At 33.0% G+C, this 18,086-nt stretch overlaps 1 protein-coding gene across 2 annotated transcripts; it reads right to left on the bottom strand.

The window, feature by feature from the left end:
* Positions 1-911: 911 nt before the first annotated feature.
* Positions 912-13,378, bottom strand: LOC136820298 (ELKS/Rab6-interacting/CAST family member 1-like). 2 transcript variants are annotated; one of them, XM_067076492.1, is made up of 14 exons: positions 12,771-13,378; positions 10,790-11,191; positions 10,358-10,411; positions 9,498-9,665; positions 8,930-9,064; positions 6,588-6,860; positions 6,022-6,183; positions 4,544-4,722; positions 4,054-4,177; positions 3,141-3,433; positions 2,668-2,809; positions 2,323-2,409; positions 1,789-1,962; positions 912-1,454 (listed from the first exon to the last, which is right to left on the bottom strand). In XM_067076492.1, the coding sequence occupies exons 1-14, from the start codon at positions 13,338-13,340 to the stop codon at positions 1,362-1,364; spliced, it is 2,856 nt and encodes a 951-aa protein (XP_066932593.1). In that variant the 5' UTR covers positions 13,341-13,378; the 3' UTR covers positions 912-1,361. The 2 variants fall into 2 exon arrangements, with proteins under 2 accessions (XP_066932593.1, XP_066932594.1); XM_067076493.1 differs by lacking the exon at positions 12,771-13,378 and adding an exon at positions 11,417-11,729 and having other exon boundaries at positions 1,272-1,454.
* Positions 13,379-18,086: the final 4,708 nt, after the last annotated feature.

The raw sequence follows: 18,086 nt of genomic DNA, 5'->3' as shown, positions 1-18,086 counted from the left end.
TTTCATTGTTCATCATTTGATATCTTTTTACAAATTTTGAATATAAAGTTACTAAAAAAGTATTTTACAACATTTCTGAAAGCTAAAGGTCAATAAAACGAACTTTAGATAAAATGCTTCAATTTCGCGACTGAATCTGCTAAAAAAATAGAATATTTATAGCAGGTTGTACTATCGAAAAAAGGACTCAATATGTTTCAAGTTAGTTTATTTTCACTACAAAGGCAAAACGCAATGATCACAATCATAATGAAGTATCGAAACTCGTTTGGGTATGAAATTATACCCTTCAAGAGTAATGATTTATACCTTTTGACCTTAAATAACGCATCTGAAACAAAATTATATAAATAAAAAAGGCTAATCTTTCTTCAGTCTTGTTTGTATAATATAAAAAAATGCATGAAAAAAATATTTCTAAAAAGTAATATTTAAAGAAAAAGTACAAAGAAATAGAAATAAATGAAAATTGAAAAAAATATTTTTTGTCATTAATAATGCATTTTCTTAAAATGTTTGTGGAAGGATCTAACTAAAAGTCAACCCGGTAACGGGATCACTACAGTGTGTCCGGAAAAAAGAAGGACGAATTTACACAATTATGTGCTATGATTTTTACTTCATACCAACAAAAAGTTTCCGTTCATTTTTCGTACCCACTGTAAAGAATAATTTTTAAATTGGAATGTAGGTAGGGCTTTCGTCACTGTAGAATGAATGTCTGTAACCTCGTTTTTTTATCAAGGAAGTTGATAAAAGTCATTGCTGTGTTTTTTTCTGAATAATACAATAGATTGTTTATATGGACGATATAATCTTCATTAAAAGGGAGAGTAGTAAAGAAAAATTATTTTCGTAACTTAGAAAAAATCATTTTTATACAAATTGTACAATTTTAACACGACAAAACATTAATATAAAATTCTTTTTTTTCTGCACATATGAACGCAACAAAACTGAAAAATATTGAACAAAACGCAACGTCAAAAATGTCACTTTTCCTTTAAAAATGAATATCCAAAATGAATACTTCTTCTGTCATTGCAATTCTAACTGATAAAAACTAAAATCCGTCGAATCCACGAAATGAAGATTTTCCATTTTCTATCAATTGTGACACTTGCATATTCAATGGGGTCGAAACCAACCAAAGCAACCTTTTAATCCAGCTGGAACACCATCTAACATTATAAATTTACGTTCATATGAAGATTCTTTTGATGTTTTTGCCAGCCTAGATCAGAACATAACGCCACTTTTAAAAGCTTGAGGGAATGCCTAACTATCCCTCTATATCTTGATTTCTCCAAACGAAAGATTCGTTTTCACCAACTAATCAAATCACTTTTTGTGAACCAATGTTAAGCAACACCTTCCAGCTTATCAAGTAATGAATGAACGAAACCTTTTAATTGGTTACAATCCACATCCACGACTTTCAGTTCTTTCAATAACTAAAAGTGAAAATGGAAATTAGTGAGTATGAAACTGAGAGGTCAGATATAAATAAACTTAATGGATATTTTAAGTCTAACAGCACCTAAACGAACCCCTAGATATGTCACGGTTTCTTTAAAAAGAAAACTGATTTGATTCAAGAATCTTCATATTTTAAAGTTTGAAGCTTGTTTTCCAGAACCAGATGGTTGAAGATAAAATACGAATGCCTGACCTTTCTCCCCTCAATTGGACGAGTGAAAGAAAACATGGTAAGACCAAGGAAAGCCTCCGTGAAAACATCGGTGTCACCACTTAAAAAAACCAAAACTAAATCGGATCAAATCGTACCTCTGGTTTCGACAGTTTCTTTAACGAGTCTATGGATTTGCATTTGGTTTTCGGTATAGTTGGCAGGTCATCTAAAACCTTTTTGTATTGTTCATTAGAATAGGATAGAAATTCTTCAATGTAGAACTCTAGTTTACTTGTACTATTGTGGAGATGACGGATAGCTTCGTAAACCTGAAGATGGAAGAACGTAAAGTGAAACTGTTGGTTATCAAAAGATAAGTTCGGTTTATAGTCCATGAAAACACAAAAAAAAGAGTGGTTCAAAGATTAGACCCCGGGGTACTAGATTTTGGGGATTCTGGGTCTCCTTAGGGAGACGATTTTTTGCTAAAAAAAGATGACCCTTAGAGCGACTGAAATACCTTCTAGCATTGCTGGCTTTTTTTGACTCACTGATAAGAAAAACCCGACCCTGGGAGATGTTTTTTACCCTTTTAAAATAAAAGATTCAGCTTGATTGAACAACATAAGTATAATGTGTTGATATGAGAAGTCAAAAAAGAACAGCAAAAGAATTGCAAGATATTGTACCTGTTCTGGCGGAGCACTTTCAAGTTCGTTGATTAACAGATTGTTCTCATTTTCACCGTTACTTAAGATCGTCATTCGATTGTTATTCTGTAGAAGAGAGGAAAAAGAGGTCATGTCTATAAGCTTACTAAGGTTAAGACTTAGATATTTCAGTTAAAACCTAGGAATTTCGGATGATCAATTCCATAAAGTAATGGTAAATAAATGATGATTGTTAGGCTGCTTGTATCCTCTAATGATTTGTGTTTTTTGTTACTTCGTGAGGCTCATTAGTGCGATTTAGGTGAAGATAGGTGATAGTAGGAAGGTACTGCTCAAATATTTGAATGGTGGTCAAAGCTTTACCTGTGCTTTTAATTGTTCAACGAATTTTTCTTTTTCAAGTTTCAATTGTTTGATATCTTGTTTCTTGGTTTTTGACGATTGTAATTCCAAGTGTGCGATTTGATTGTCTTTCTCACTAATAGATGCTAGTAAGGTTTCTTGTCTGAAAGAAAGGCAATAAGTTAAGTACAGGTGGAAAGTTTGAATGCATGAACGAGCTTGAATTTCAGTTAAAACTTTTAATCATAAATTCTTCACACCATAACCTTGTATTTCCCCGGTTTGGTAGAGGGTCGTTCCTTAAACCAAAGACTGGAATTTATACAATACATCAATCAATTCTTGCTTCTAAAAGCTGCATGAGAGGGGGTTAGAGATAAGGATTGAAGTCATTGCATTGAGGATAAAAACATTTGACATTATTCAACCCACGTAATCTTGAGCCCGATCACCGGCAGAGGCGTAAGACTTAAAGGTGTATAATATAGACATACTTGATATTAAACAGTTCTTCGTTCTGTCTTTTCCTGGTCGCTTCCATCGATGCAATCAGTGCGTCTTTCTCACTGAGAGATAAAATAAGGAATGCATTCTTGATGTTTGTGATTTTCTTTTCCAGTTCAACTCTCTCATATTCGCTATTGGTTGAGTTCATCTTATTGACAGCGTTTTCGTACATTTCTTTGTGACTTGCCAGAAGATCTTCACGTTCAACAGCTATAGTGACGCTTTCACGTAATGCATCTTCTAACATGATGATACGTTTGTCTCGCTTATCTTTTTCGTCCTATTGGAGATTATACAAAAGTGAATTTGCATGGTTAAACAAGTCAACCAAGTGATTCAAAAAATATGACAATTTCAATTTAGTACCAACAGTTTGAAAATGATTGCATCGAAACTACTGTAAACGAGCCATAATTTCTGGTATTGCGAAGTAACTAGTAAGGGTACAGCAAGCAGTAAGCATGAAACTTAGAACCATAACCAGGCTCAAATGTTGAAAAAAGCATACAACACATTCATGTTGAGCGAAGTAACTAGTAAGGGTACAGCAAGCAGTAAGCATGAAACTTAGAACCATAGCCAGGCTCAAATGTTGAAAAAAGCATACAACACATTCATGTTGAGCGAAGTAACTAGTAAGGGTACAGCAAGCAGTAAGCATGAAACTTAGAACCATAGCCAGGCTCAAATGTTGAAAAAAGCATACAACACATTCATGTTGAGCCTTAGTTGATCAAATTTCAATAGATCTCAAATTATAAAAAATACATTTATTTTGTAACTCAATTACATAAAAGCATAACGTAACAAATTGAGTCTCAACGGATTTTGTTTAGCTTGACAAGGCTCACGTGTTGCGTTGTCTGTACGTCGCAGTACTCTAAAAGAAATAAGTTATACCTCCAGCTGTTGTATTTCTTGTTCAACTTTTTTGGACTCGTTGACGAGCTGATGTTGTTTTTCTCGCTCAGCTGTTTGATTCTTCTTCAACAAACCAAGTTGTTTCGTCTTCTCTTTCAATTGTCTGAGAATCAAATGAGAGAAATATTTCTAAACAAAACCATTTCACCATTTGACTTATTACAGGGAAACTAAGCAATAGGCTTTTCTGGAAAATTATAGGTGTATTTACTTTAATGGGATAAACTTTCGTGGGGATTAAATTTCGCGGATTTCGCGGATTTGGGTGTCATCCGCGAAAATCCGCGAAATTAAGTCCCAATGGAAATTTGGAACGGCCTCATCCGCGAAATATTTCTAAACAAAACTCAAAATATGTCAAATAAATACTATTTCAATGGTTACTTGCATCAAAGAAGCTATGAGGAAGATTTTCCTTAGCTGGGAGAGATGTAATTATTATTAGCTTAAAACTGGCTTTGTCATATACCTTTCAAGTTCTTCTATCCTTTCATCTTTCTTCGCCATTTCATCCCACATCTTTTTACCTTGTTTACCATTCTTTGAAAGTGCTGACGCAGCAATATCTTCTACCGGTTTCTTCAACGTGACATTTTGTTGCTTCAGTTTTGTCAGTTCATCATTTAACGTTGTTTTCTCTTTCTCCAGCTGAAGAAATTAAGTTGAGAAAAGTCAAATCCATGTTGCAACAAGTGATACTTTTATGGACCTACCTGGTTATGCATTTAACACAATTATAATTGATATCTACATGACGTGACCATTAAACAATCATTCAGAACACAAATAGTGACGATCTATTAAAATTAGTCATTTGTTTCTTATAAAAAAACGTTTAGAAACCAAAATTCCATGCTCTTGAAATATTCTTTCATATTCAAGACTTCGTGAGCAAAAAAAACATCTTTCTCATCAAAAAAATGAGTAATTTGGCTAAGAACATTGATATATGCTTATTAATAGTGGTTCTTATAGATAAAGATACGTTTTTTGAGCTTTTACAAAAATCTGCTTGAGCCATCTTTTACCTACTTTCATGCAAAAAATCAGAGAAAAACGATGATCCAATACTTCACAAAGTCCCTTAAGCTCCGTCACATTCGAGGGTTTACAGTTATACATCTTTGTGCAAAAAGTCATAAAGAATAAAAGAGCCAATATCGAGAAAAACTAATATATACCTAAGTAATTGATAATGTTCTTATAAAAAAATATCGAATTTGGCCAGTTTTTCTATAAAAAAAACACGCCAAGCAACCAAAATTTCCTGTCTAAACACACATATTCTTCAAAAGTAAGCCCTCATGAGCAAAAAAATCATCTATCTCATAAAAAAATTGAGTGATTTGACTAAGAACATTGATGTATGCTTATTAATAGTGATTCTTATAGATAAACATGCGTTTTTTGAGCCATCTTTTACCTATGATGGTACCCTACTTTCATGCAAAAAATCAGAAAAAATTAATGATCCAATTTTTCAAAGTCCAAGAAACCCGTTTTTTAGCCGTTTTTTGGCCCAAATTTGCCCAAAAAGATTTTCTTTCGAAAATCGGGCTCCGTCACATTCAAGGGTTTATAGTTACACATCTTTGTGCAAAAAATCCGAAAAAACTATTTAGCCAATCTCGAGAAAAGTTGGTAACGAACGGATGGACGAACAAACGGACAGAGGTTAATTTATAGGACCTACACCGGGGTAGGTCCAAAAAGGAAAGTGTTGCGTAGAGGAAAAAAGTGAAATTTCATATAAAGAGCTTGTATTTGCTACCTCCACTCTAATTCCTTTGAAAATTTGGGAAATAAACTTTTGGAAATAGGGCCTCGAAACTTTCAACTTCGTATGGTGATTGTACTTTATTTTCTGATAGGTAACCCCTATTCCTACTATCTTTATTTTCCCATGAGCAAGCAGTAAGCATATCAAAAATTTCCAATATCTAATACCTCTTCGATATTCTTTTGATTTTGTTCTGTTTTGGCGTTGCTTTCTTCGAGTTGTTTTTCAAGGCCAAATATAATTTCATTTTGTTCGGATTGACTACTCTCGAGTGCTGATATGGAATTGTCTTTCGTTTTCATCGTATCATCGTATTGAGAGAGTTTTCCCTGGAAATATTAAATCGACTTTAAATAAATTTTTAGGGAGCAATATTAAAAGGCTTTCACTATTTTGTTTTCTCGAGTAAAGAAGTTAGTGTGAAGAAATTCTTTTAAGTCTTCTAGCTGCACCGAAAATCTCGTACAGACATACGCACAAGCGTGACTGAGTGGAGAAAATGTATAATTTATTCCTACTCTACCCAACCCGCTTATTGTGAAAGCAATCTGCAGTTTAAAAGGAAATTCTGAATGAATAAAAAAGTAAAGTATCTTAGGGCAGAAGATTCAGTTGAAGTTTAAAAAGCTACGCGTTTAAGATCATTCAGCGAACGATTCAAAAACTTGTTAAGGAAAAGGGTAATTAATGTGTGTTGCATATTCAACAACAAATCAAAAACATTTCAACATACCCTTAATTCTTGAATCTGTTTGGTCGTTTCCTCGTGTTTAGCTTTCAGTTCGTTATGTGCAGAAACTAAAGCAACGTCTTCTTTCGGTCTCGTAAACCTGTCCTTCTGTTTTTCCAATCGGTCCACAGTTGACTTGTGTTCGAACAGTTGATTCTCTAAATTATCTTTTTCCATCCTCAGATCACGGTTGGCGTTCTTCACCCCTTTCAGTTCATCACGACATAACTCTAATGCGTTTTCACGTTCGGTAAGATACTTGTCCAGCTTCTCGTACTGAAGGAAGAAAGAGAACATTCATATTTGGTGTCAACCCCTTGCAAAATTCCTGTGATTACAAGCATTCGTAAGTAGTACTTCAACAATTTTTGTGAGAACGATTTTTTTAGTACCTTTTTAGCTTTTTTAGAGGAAATATATTTATCTTGAAATATCCTAGCATAAGACCAAATTGCATAACGACTATAAAGTGAGAAAAATGAAACTTTTTATACACTCTACTATAATTTGAACGCTCGATGAAGGGATTGAAACTCGTCCAAGTTTAGCGAGATTCATATCATAGAGTTTTTAAGAGATTTTCTAGGGTTGAAGGGTGATGGATCAAACACTTTCGTGCAATTCAACATGAACATATAGTGCTAGTACTGTCAAAATAATGAATTCAGTGGTCAGTACCCTGTCAACGATCTGTTGGCAACAAGTTTTATATCTGCTTCTCGGCGACTGACAACTGTTGAACAACAAACCACGATATGGCATTTTTACAACAACTATTTTTGTCTAACACACTAAATTTTTATAAGGTAAAAAGCTTTAGTAACAACTTTGTGAGATCAGCGAGTCATCCAATCTTGAGGTAAGAGAGGCAAGCCTTCAATTCACACTTCCATAAAATACCAAATATAATAGAGACCCGACAAAAAATCCACTCCGCTCCATCAAATACACCTGAAAACACGTACAAGTGTAGCTAAAAGACTCATCGAATGCCATATGTATTGCGGATAGGAAAAAACAAATTAATGTCGAGTAAAACGATGATAGTATAAAATCGGCATGATGAATTTTATATGATGATTTATAATAACAAAATTGTATATGATTTTGATATTTAAAAATGGTGATGTTGTCGTTCTTTAAGTGATGTAAACCATTTATCTCAAAGCTAATCTACACGATTAAAGACAGCGCAAAAGGAGACTTTAAATCATAAAAGAATGTCTATTATAATGTGGAAGTATGTATCAGTCAAATAAAATTATCCCGCCATGATTAATATTTTATACACTTGCTATCATCAATTCAACTACGCTATATCTCCATAATCTACTTGAATGAAGCATAAACGACAGTGATATAATATACCAGAGAATACCAAACAATTTTCGAATACCAAATTAAAAGGACCATTAAATAGCGTGCATCATATAATTTACTAAATTGCCACCTCGTTAGCATGTTTCTCTACAAGAGACAAAGGTAAATGGTTTGTGTACTAACAAAATGAAACACATTACTTTCGATTTTTATTGATGTTCAACGACGAAAAATTAAGTTTGGTGGGTACACGAGCAGAAATTTTATCAATTTTTTCAGCAGATCCGATTAGCGGTGTATGATTTGTTTCTCTTGAGAAACTAAGGAAAACATGAATTTATAATCGACTTAACATGTTGGTACGTTCCTGATCAAGATGGATTGTTATCTATCATCTTGTAATGTTTTATGCTCATTCCATTGTGTTTCGAGTTTCCGTCAAAGGTTTCGGGGAGCATAAAGTTAAATAGGCCAATCTGTCCGGTGTTAATGTAGTTGTTGAAGAAACATCATTGCAAGGATGGTCAAAGTATTTTGAGAACGAGCGCGACGAGAAAGGTAGGTAAACTGAGTGAATATAGTTTTGGAGAAGTCTTCCAACAGAACATTTCTTTCGTCTACAAGATTTTATGATATTAATGATATACATGAAAGTATGATTTTTTTCCAGGTCAGTTTCAAATTTTTTTAATAGAAAATGCAAAGAACATGCTGAATTTTAGCTCCGTCCAACCCAATAAGTCATGAATTGAATGCTTTCCAGAACACAAAACAACTGACAAAACTTTTAAACTATCAACACAATGAAATGCGACCAAAAGTCTGACAAAGAACCAAACAAACTACAAGATCCATAAACAGGTAGGATCTCCAAGCTTAACAACCAATCAAAAAATCATTTAAACATTTTTTTATCGAGAGCACTTATAATCGAATCAGTCAGGTCAATTAAGAGAGAAATTGGTTTTCCAGAACTACTAGACGCAGAGAAAGTTGATTAATAAAATTTTAGAACAAAGTCAAACCTTTGTGTTGAGGTTTCGTATTTCGCGATCTTTTTGCTCGAGAGAATCGGATGATATCGTTCCTTCTTGTATCTTTTCTTGCAGCGTTTTGTTTTCCGTCTCAATTTCTTCAAGTGCCGTTTGAAGCGTCGATAACTAAAAATGAGAAAATACAATCAGCGAAAACTCATTAAATGTAGGGGAACTTTTTGGTTCGAGTTCAAAAGGTAACAAACATGGATAAAGCAAAGATATCTGTGAAACTCGAAGAAACAGCAGTTTTGAAGCTTTCCTTGCCAAATGAAGTGAAGACAATTTGATACAAAAGATTTCGAGACGATATGGATTGAATTTAGCATTTTAAAGCTTACAAATTAAGAAAAGTAGGCTACGAACGCGTCTTCTAATTTCTAGATGATGGGGCGTTACTTTCTTAGTAGGAAATCCTACCAAGAATTACCTTCACTTTTCTACCATGAAGAGACCCTTCGGGCTATGTTATCATTAGTATCATTAATGCCACCTTTTGATTTATGACAAACTAAAGTTAAATGGGGACCAAAAATAGTGAATGAAGAAACGTAAGTACTTGTTCTTTGACATCATCGTATTCTTTTTCATTTTTATTCAGTTCTTCTTCGAGTCTATGAATCCGCACCTCTTTTTCTTCATTAACTTTCTCCAGCCTTTTCAATTCCTCGTCAGAAGCGTCCACCAGTTTGGTTTGATCTGTCAAGTCTCGCTCCAGTTCGTCGATCTTAAGAAATACATTATACCTTAAGTGGATAAATTTTCGCGGTTTTCGCGAATTTTGGCCATTTTCGCGAAATTTAGTCCACGCAAAAATTTTGAAGGCCTTTGATTCGCGAAAATTAGTCCACGCGAAATTATTTGAATTTTACAATCGCGAAAATAAAATTTTTTAAGTTTTTTGAAAGTTTTTGAGTGACTTTGTCTTTGTCTTTGTTCGATTAAAAAACACATCTCTTTTCTAGTTACAATTTATATAGTCGCGAAATTAAATAAAGAAGGCCATTTTCGCAAAATTTAATCCACGCGAAATCTTTAAATTCTCTTCTCGCAAAAATTAGTACACGCAGAAATTTATCCACTTAAGGTAGTTTAGACGTGAGAGTGATTTTGAAAATGTATTTGATAGGAAGGTTTTTAATCATCAGGTTTGATGTTCATAATAATTGCTCTATTTCAAAATTTATTCCAAAAACTAAGTGTTAAGATTCCATATTCATAGTTATTACTGTATAAAATAAAGAGTTTCGGAGAAGTTTTTAAAGGTCAAAATCTTGGTGAAGATATCATGATAGGTAGGTTAGGCAGGTTTTCATTAAGCCATTAATCATTACTCCAAACAATTACGATTTATTCTGTTACCCTATTAAATGCAATAAAAAGAATCACAAATTTTAGGGTTTTAATGACATTAGATACCTTTATTTGAAGGCGTTGCACTTCTTCTTCGTTAGCTTGTGATTCAGAATGCACCTTCAATATAAAAAGAAAACAAATTTAGTTGTTAAAACAAAATGAGCTAGGGATTAAAATTTGAACAATGGGAAAATAGCCACCATCAGCTTTTATTGGTTGCATAGAAAAGTTGCACTAAATTGAAAAGAAAACTGACTCAAGTCACCCGTGTTACAAGAAAACCCAAATAAAGTTTTTGTATAGACTAGCAAACTAGGTCTTTTTTAAGATCTTTTTTGTCACTGTGCAATGAGGCGCCCTGAAACCAATTTATTGCCTCAAAAAAGAAATCACGAGAAAAGGTATGGTTTGGTGTTATAGAAAAAGGTGAAAGGCCGGTCTTTCCGTTCTTGACGGGGTGACATCATTTTTTTTAAACATGCGTTCACAATATACCGATTTCATTTCATCATACTCCTTCTTGAGCATTTGGTAATCAATTTCTTGTTCTTGAACTGCATTGACAGCTTTCTCCAAGTCTCTCTTACAATGATCATAATCCTCCAATTTCTGTTCATAGTCTGTTAAAATATGTTCTAGCTCTGCTACACATTTATTTTTCTCTTTCAATTGGTCCTCCTGTGAATTATACTCATTTTCAAGGTCTTCTAATGTTTTGGTTAATACGAAAATTTCATCTTCTTTCGTCCTGACTTCCGTCCGTAGTTTTTCTAATTGGTCTTGATGGTCTTTCGTTGTTTCCTCATGATTGTTTTTCACTTTTTCGTTGAGGTCTTGTATGTTTTTCTGTTGTGATTTGAATTCGGATTCCAAATCTTCTAGTGCGTTCTTGTATTCCTGAAGTTATAAGAATGAAAATAAAATTGGTCAAAATATGAAGCCATATCAATGGTAATAAGCTAAGCTAACGTCAAAGATTCAACTTGCGTGTTATGAGGAAAAGGTCCTTCACTATAAAGGAAAAGCTACCTGAAACAAAGGGTTAGGTCTCTAAAAATCAAATTTAATTATTCAAAAATATCTCAAAGAAAATTAGATAGAATATAATTAACTACTCCATACTTCATCAGCAGAAAGTGGTTTTTTGATGGTGATTCGAACACTGGATCTAGTCATTCTTATCAACTTTCAAATAATCCAAAAAGGAACAGCAAATTAAACAAGAAAATGTCAATAAAACCAAACAATCTTTCATCAACTATATAACACCCAAAATATATTTTTCAGCGACAACAATAAAGCAATGATCACTAACAAACCAAACAAAATTCATTAACTATACCACCCAAGAATTTTTTTTTTTTCACTTTCCCAATGAATCAAGAATATTTTTTTTCAATTTTGATATGAACTCAAAGACAAAAGTAACTAGCTCTCAAAAAATTTGTTTCGTAATTTGATATTCCTGTTCCTCATACAAAAACCTATAAAAATCCTCTTCAGACATTGTTATATCATCGTCACCATCATAATAAAAGGTGTCATCAAGGAGCTAATGAATTGGCCAAAAGTCATTAAATAAATAATAACTTCTTTCATATAGAACGTCTCTATTGATAATGGACAGTCAAACTCATCACAATATAAACAAACTTTTAAAACAGTGTTGATTATTATCAGTCTACTGTAAATTTAGTAATGATCAGGCTAACTGTTTTTATGTTTCTTAAGTAAATATGCTAGTATAAAACAACCTACTCTGGTGTGGCCTTAAAGCTGTTTTCAAACACCAACACTGAAGAATCGTAAAAAGAAAACATTATCTAAGCTCATCACAGAAGCACTATGGTCAGGATAAGATTGACTTTTGGCAATTATGTTTAAAATTATGAGACTTTTTGTTATTTGCTATTATTATGCTACTAATTGATTTTTTACAAAATATCATTCAATGAGTTTTATTTTGCCTTTAAAAACTCATTTTATTGCAATTTATTGTAATGTAATAAGTCTTCCAAGTTGTCAACCCGAGAGTGTCATACGTTATACATCTTGTGCGAGCTAAAGCTGAACATGTTTAGAACAAACTAATTTGACCGGTGACCAGTAATTCTGGAACAATCAAAAATCTTTATCAAGATCAAAAAAAACTTAAATCTGTTTTTAAATATCTGTGAACAACAACAGAGGTCCAGAAAAACCTTAACAACAACTCAACTTGTAAACAAATATAAGCCTTAGCTGTGAAATAGATGACAAAATACAAGTTCAAATGCAAAAATAGCATGAATTCCAAAAAACAATCCTGATTTTGACCAGCTTGATACTTTCATGAATCATTGAAAAGTTGAATCAAGACACAAGAGACCAAGAAAAAACTCAAATATTCCAGCAATAAAATCTCCATAACTAAGGTTTTAATAAAAACATGATCTTGTTTTCAAAGCCCAGTTCCAGTATATGTTTAAAGACTTACTTCAATTTGTGAGTTTGCAATTTGATATTTTTCTTTCAAGATTAAACATTTCTCAGTCTCTTCTTTACGAGCTGCTCTTTCCTTTTTCAGTTCAGGGCTCCAAAATTGTTTTATACTTTTGAGACTTGAACTCAGTTTAGCGTCTTTTGCTTCATTTTCCTTTTTTAAGGAGTTGACTTCTTTTTGTATTTCTATAATTTTGTCTTGTGAATTTGTTAGGGTAGTTGCTGAAGATAGACTTGACGGTGAAAGTATTGGACTGAGTGGTGTAGTAGAACCCACGCTTGACTTTGACACTTTTTTAATGTTCAAGGAAAATGGACTTGCGCCAAAGGATGATGTTCTTGGTGATCCAGCTTCAAGGCTATCTGTGGAAGAGACAGAGCTAAGCAGGTCACGACTGCCACTGCCAGATTCATTATTATTCTGAGTTGGGGATGTTGCCAAATTCTGTGGTAATGATACGAGCTTGACAGATTTGTCTTTTGATTTTGTTGAAAGTTGGAACGGTGAACGTATATGATCATCCAGATTTGTTGTATCCACTGTAGTTTCTGTTACACTTGCCATCACTCCTTCTCATGTTTTTAAAGACTTTATTTTATTTACTAAAAAAAAAAGATAATACATTAATAAAAAGAGATTTAAAAGAGTTTATGAAAAAAAAATTTTTTTGAGTTTTTTCTTAGATCTGATACTGTAAAGGACTAAACTCATAAGACAGTTTTGCGGAAAAAAATGTAACGAAACTTATTCTTTTTTTCAATACGAAATGATATAGTAAACATTGATTATGTTAACAAAGTTGCTGTTAGAATATACAGCCAGACAAGTTTTACTATAATAAATCAACTATAAAAATGATAGTACAAATTCAAATAGCAAATGCAATAGAAAAATAGCCATGATGAAACAAGAGCTCAATACATAAAAGGAAAGTCAAAACATATGTCTAAGAGTTCGTGCTATATACACTAATATATATAGAATGCCTATTATAAAGTTGTTCTAGACATGGTCAAAACTGTTTCAAGCTGAAAACACTAAATGGTATATTTAAAAGTTAGCTAATATTTATAGATATTTTATTGAGAAAACTGCACATTCCAAACTACTCTTTATTAAAAGAAGTTTTTATTATTATTATGGGAAAAACTGTCAGATAACTTTTCAAACAAAATTTCATAACAAAATTTAAAAAAAGAATGAGTTGTTAAAGCTCTCTACTGAAGATAGCCTTAAAGTCAGTCTTATCATTGTATGTGTGTTGTGTGTTTTAGATCATCATTTTTTTCCTTTTGTTTTGAAAATTTTCAAAACTCCATTCAAAAACACGTAACTAATAAGATGACAAGCTCTACTAAATAGAAAGAAAGCAGTGGCTTAACAGCCTCTCATCAAGTGATTAAATGCACAATTACATTAGCTTATAACTATTAGTAAAAAATTTTTTTATGTACATAGACGGACATACACTTTTTTCTGATATCTTGTTACTATTAAACGATCTTTTTAATTCAATATCAAAAGAGACATAAAAATACAACTCTCAGGTGCTACTCAAAACAAAGTCTACAAGACATAATCTCCAAAACATTCCTTTGAAACAAAACTATTTGACAAATTCCAAGACTTCTTTTATGAATACAAAGAAAGTTTGTTTTGAATAGTAATAAAAGAGAGAAATAATACTTAAGACACATCATTGAATTTGAGAAAACTGGGAAGTACATTAGTGCAGGATCCGTTGATTCATTACCTATAAGTAATATGCACTTGATTTCACACATATAGAATTTAGTTACACAGGTTATAAGAGATAGGATCCCCTCCCTCCAAACCATACCTTTATAGCCAGTTCAATGAAGCGTTTGGTTAAAATACATGACGTTATTGAAACCAAACCAGTGCTTTTAAAAAGCACAAGCAAAAACTTTACCTTGAATCAAAACATATTCATTTGTAAATAAATATCACAACCAAAAAAATGTACAAAACTTTTTAATCATAAAACAGCCTTCTTTCTCATAGCATTTTAATAGCTCAACAGTCAAATAACAGTCGCAACCAATATAATTTTGAAATTTGGAACCGAAAAAATGCTTGTATGTCTCTTTCTTTAATTTCCGGGCATTTTGGTGCTAAATGAGACTAATTAAAAAGCTTTCAAAAACAATTACAATATTGAGGGATTAATTACCTTCAAAATAGTGTACACATAATAGCTTGGAAACTCAAATACATGTCAGAATATGACAACCTTTATCTAATGCTTGTTACTTTATCACAAAATTGCAAAAATTGGACAGATATAAAAAAATAATGAAAAAATCATTACCCATTCATTAATTCAAGATCTGATAAAGATCCCTCTTGTTATATAAAGATGTACATTATCACTTTAAACAAAAAAAGCTATAAATCATATTTTTAAGATGTGTGTGGCTTTTAGTCACTTATTTTTGAAATAGACAAAACCATCTATTCACTAGAGAAAAGGGAAAGTGTTTAATTTAAGAGTATTATGTCATTTTTGGTCTTTTTCAACCATTTGATTGAATGTCTTTATTCACTTTGTGACTTTGTAGCTTTATGACTTTCACTATATTATTATAAACAAACTAGCCGGTACCCGGCGTCGCACGCCGGTTTAGCTGTTGCTGAACGCATTTTAAAGTCCTTTGGATGTTGGGAAGCTGGCTTAAAATACGATGAAGTCAAAATTAAAGGGAAAAAATTCTCTTCAAAGTTTGACTCTATCCCTCCCAGGTCACGTATCTTTTAACCATATTTTGAAAAAGATTTTTAAATTGTTGCAAAAATGATCAGAAAGGACGTTATTCAAACTATACCATACCGGCAACCTGCAACGTCCGGAAAGGCTTTGCAATTAGATTTTTTTCTCGCTTCGCTTGCTTTACATTTGCCGTACTTGTTGATGAATTAGGAAAACTTTGATGTTAAGATAAGAGGAGTGAAATTATAGACATGACACGAGATTCGTCGAAAAAAGGCAGCCCGTGGGTACTTAGGTAAGAGAAGGATACGGGCATGAGCCGTTCTTAAGGATGCCTTTTTAAAAATGGCAGTCCCTGTAAGGGTTGGAAAAATCAGAAAATCAAACTTCAGTCCCACTAAGAGTCGGAAAAAATAGGGAAAAAAATTCAACTTTTTACCCCCAGAAAGATAGAAATTTAATCAAATTAGTCCCAATAAGGGAAGTAAACTTCACAAAATTTCGCTTGTTTCTTCTTCTCTCTAGTCTCGCTAAGGGTCCGAGGGCCGAAAGTCAGGCAGCTAGGCACCTTCGTCATAACTTTTCGAATTCAACAATAAATGACTTAGATTTACAGCAATATAATTATCGACATAGATGTTTATAAGTCCCTTTTTACGAAGATAGATCTCTTGTTTTTACCGCCTTTCGAATGTATTGTTAATGTTGCTGTTTAGTTGTTCCAACAAACTTGTCTTGTGATTCTTATGTTTTAAATGTTTTAAATTTGTTCTTTTCTAAAACAGATTTTGTTTGAAAGATTTTCTTTTGTTTTGTTTTGTTTTGTTTTGTTTTGTTTTGAAACGAATTTGAATGTCTCAAATCAAATAAGGTCGTTAATTACATTCGAAAACACAAAACAAAAGAATAGAGAGAAAAAAAGAAAAAAACATAAGAGGCGGCCTCGGGCACGTCTGGGCAGAAATTATAATCTATCAATCAAAACAAACTTATCGAACAACTCAAAGTCTTTATAAAACGGCGCGAATCTGATTTAACACATTTGTGGAGCAAGAAGCAAAAGTCATCTTTTAAAAGAACAAAACATTGCGTTCGAAAACGAAAGTGACACACAAACAAACACACATACAGACTACGGCTATTAATATATAGATTAATTGTAATTAAAACAAGTGATACTTTTATTGACCTACCTGGTTATGCATTTAACACATTTTTTTTATTTATTTATTTACAGTAATATATTTCCCAGGTCTATCGACCTCTATGAAATAATCATGCTTAACATTTTACAATTTATGGAGATCTTTTTCCCATTCTGCGAGCAATTTTTCTTTGAAGTTGGCGACAGATGTTGCAGCTACAACATCAACTCCAAGACCATTCCATATGTCAATACTTCTGTAGAACAACGAATTTGTTTGATACCCTCTGACACCATCATTTGCAAAGTTTCTTTGTAGTTCGTAATCGTGCTGACGTTTCGGGCGTTCGCGAAGGACAAACTTTTGACAGGCCGATGATTTATCATAAACGTGAAGATGTTTATATACTTCAACCATATCGCCAATTTTACGTCTGATTTTCAGTGTCGGAAGGTTAATCTTACGGAGACGGTATTCGTAAGATTTGTTCTTGTACCCGCTAACCAGTCTCGTGGCCCTTCGCTGAACACTCTCGATGACATCGATGTGTTTGATGAGTCGTGGAGACCAAACGGCTTGAGCGTACTCAAGATGAGGTCGGACGAACGCTATAAAAAGAGTGCGGAGCATTTCTGGTGAAAGAAAGTCAAAACTTCTGCTGATCAGACCAACGATTGAGTTAGCTTTCTTGATTTTACCAAAGATGTGTTCTTCAAAATTCAGTTCCCCAACGATAATCACTCCGAGATCTTTTTCTTGATCCACATGCTCCAGGATTAACCCGTCTATGTTGTATGGATGGGCATGTTTGATGTTCCAAAATTTTCCTAGTGTTAGCACGTGGCATTTATCTGGGTGGAATCTGAGTAGCCAGTCCTTTGACCATCTTTCCATTTATAATTAATATCTACGTGACGTAACCATTATGCATTAAACAATCATTCAGAACACAAATAGTGACGATCTATTAAAATTAGTCGTTTGTTTCTTATAAAAAAACGTTTACAAACCAAAATTTGGGACCTAGATTATATGAATATTGTAGATGGAATAGTGTTTCTATATTTCACATTACATACATTTCCTATTTTTTCCATTTTAATGCTTTTTTATTGAAAGAATTGCAAATGTTAACTGAACTTCTTGTTTGATGGATAATACCAAGAATTTCATTAAAGGTTGATTACAGACTATTTTATAGATCCAGTTGCAAGATTTTAGAGGAGGCATGTTGATATTAGATGAATCTACGGTAGTAGCGGTGAAATAAAACCGTGTGACTCCTCAAGCAATTTAAAGTACTTGAAAATCAGTTTTAGATCAGCCTTTTAGACCTTCTAGAATATCCTGATTTTGAATGGTAGATCCCAATCAAAAATAGTGTGACATTTTGAAAAATGCCCAAAAACAACTTTTTGTCATAGCTGATGAAGT

This window comes from Clytia hemisphaerica, unplaced genomic scaffold, assembly GCF_902728285.1.
Source record: "Clytia hemisphaerica strain Z4C2 unplaced genomic scaffold, Clytia hemisphaerica genome assembly, whole genome shotgun sequence".
Classification (NCBI taxonomy): domain Eukaryota; kingdom Metazoa; phylum Cnidaria; class Hydrozoa; order Leptothecata; family Clytiidae; genus Clytia; species Clytia hemisphaerica.
The sequence above is the reverse complement of the archived record's forward strand: the minus strand, read 5'-3'. Positions and strand labels throughout refer to the sequence as shown.

Bases quoted from the DNA above. Each gene is read 5' to 3' on its own strand.
- LOC136820298 (XM_067076492.1), bottom strand. From the start codon at position 13,340: ATGGCAAGTGTAACAGAAACTACAGTGGATACAACAAATCTGGATGAT. The intron at 4,723-6,021 runs GTATTAGATATT...TAATTTCTTCAG, and splicing joins ATCAAAAGAATATCGAAGAG to CTGGAGAAAGAGAAAACAAC. The intron at 2,810-3,140 runs GTATGTCTATAT...CCTTTCTTTCAG, and splicing joins GAAGAACTGTTTAATATCAA to ACAAGAAACCTTACTAGCAT.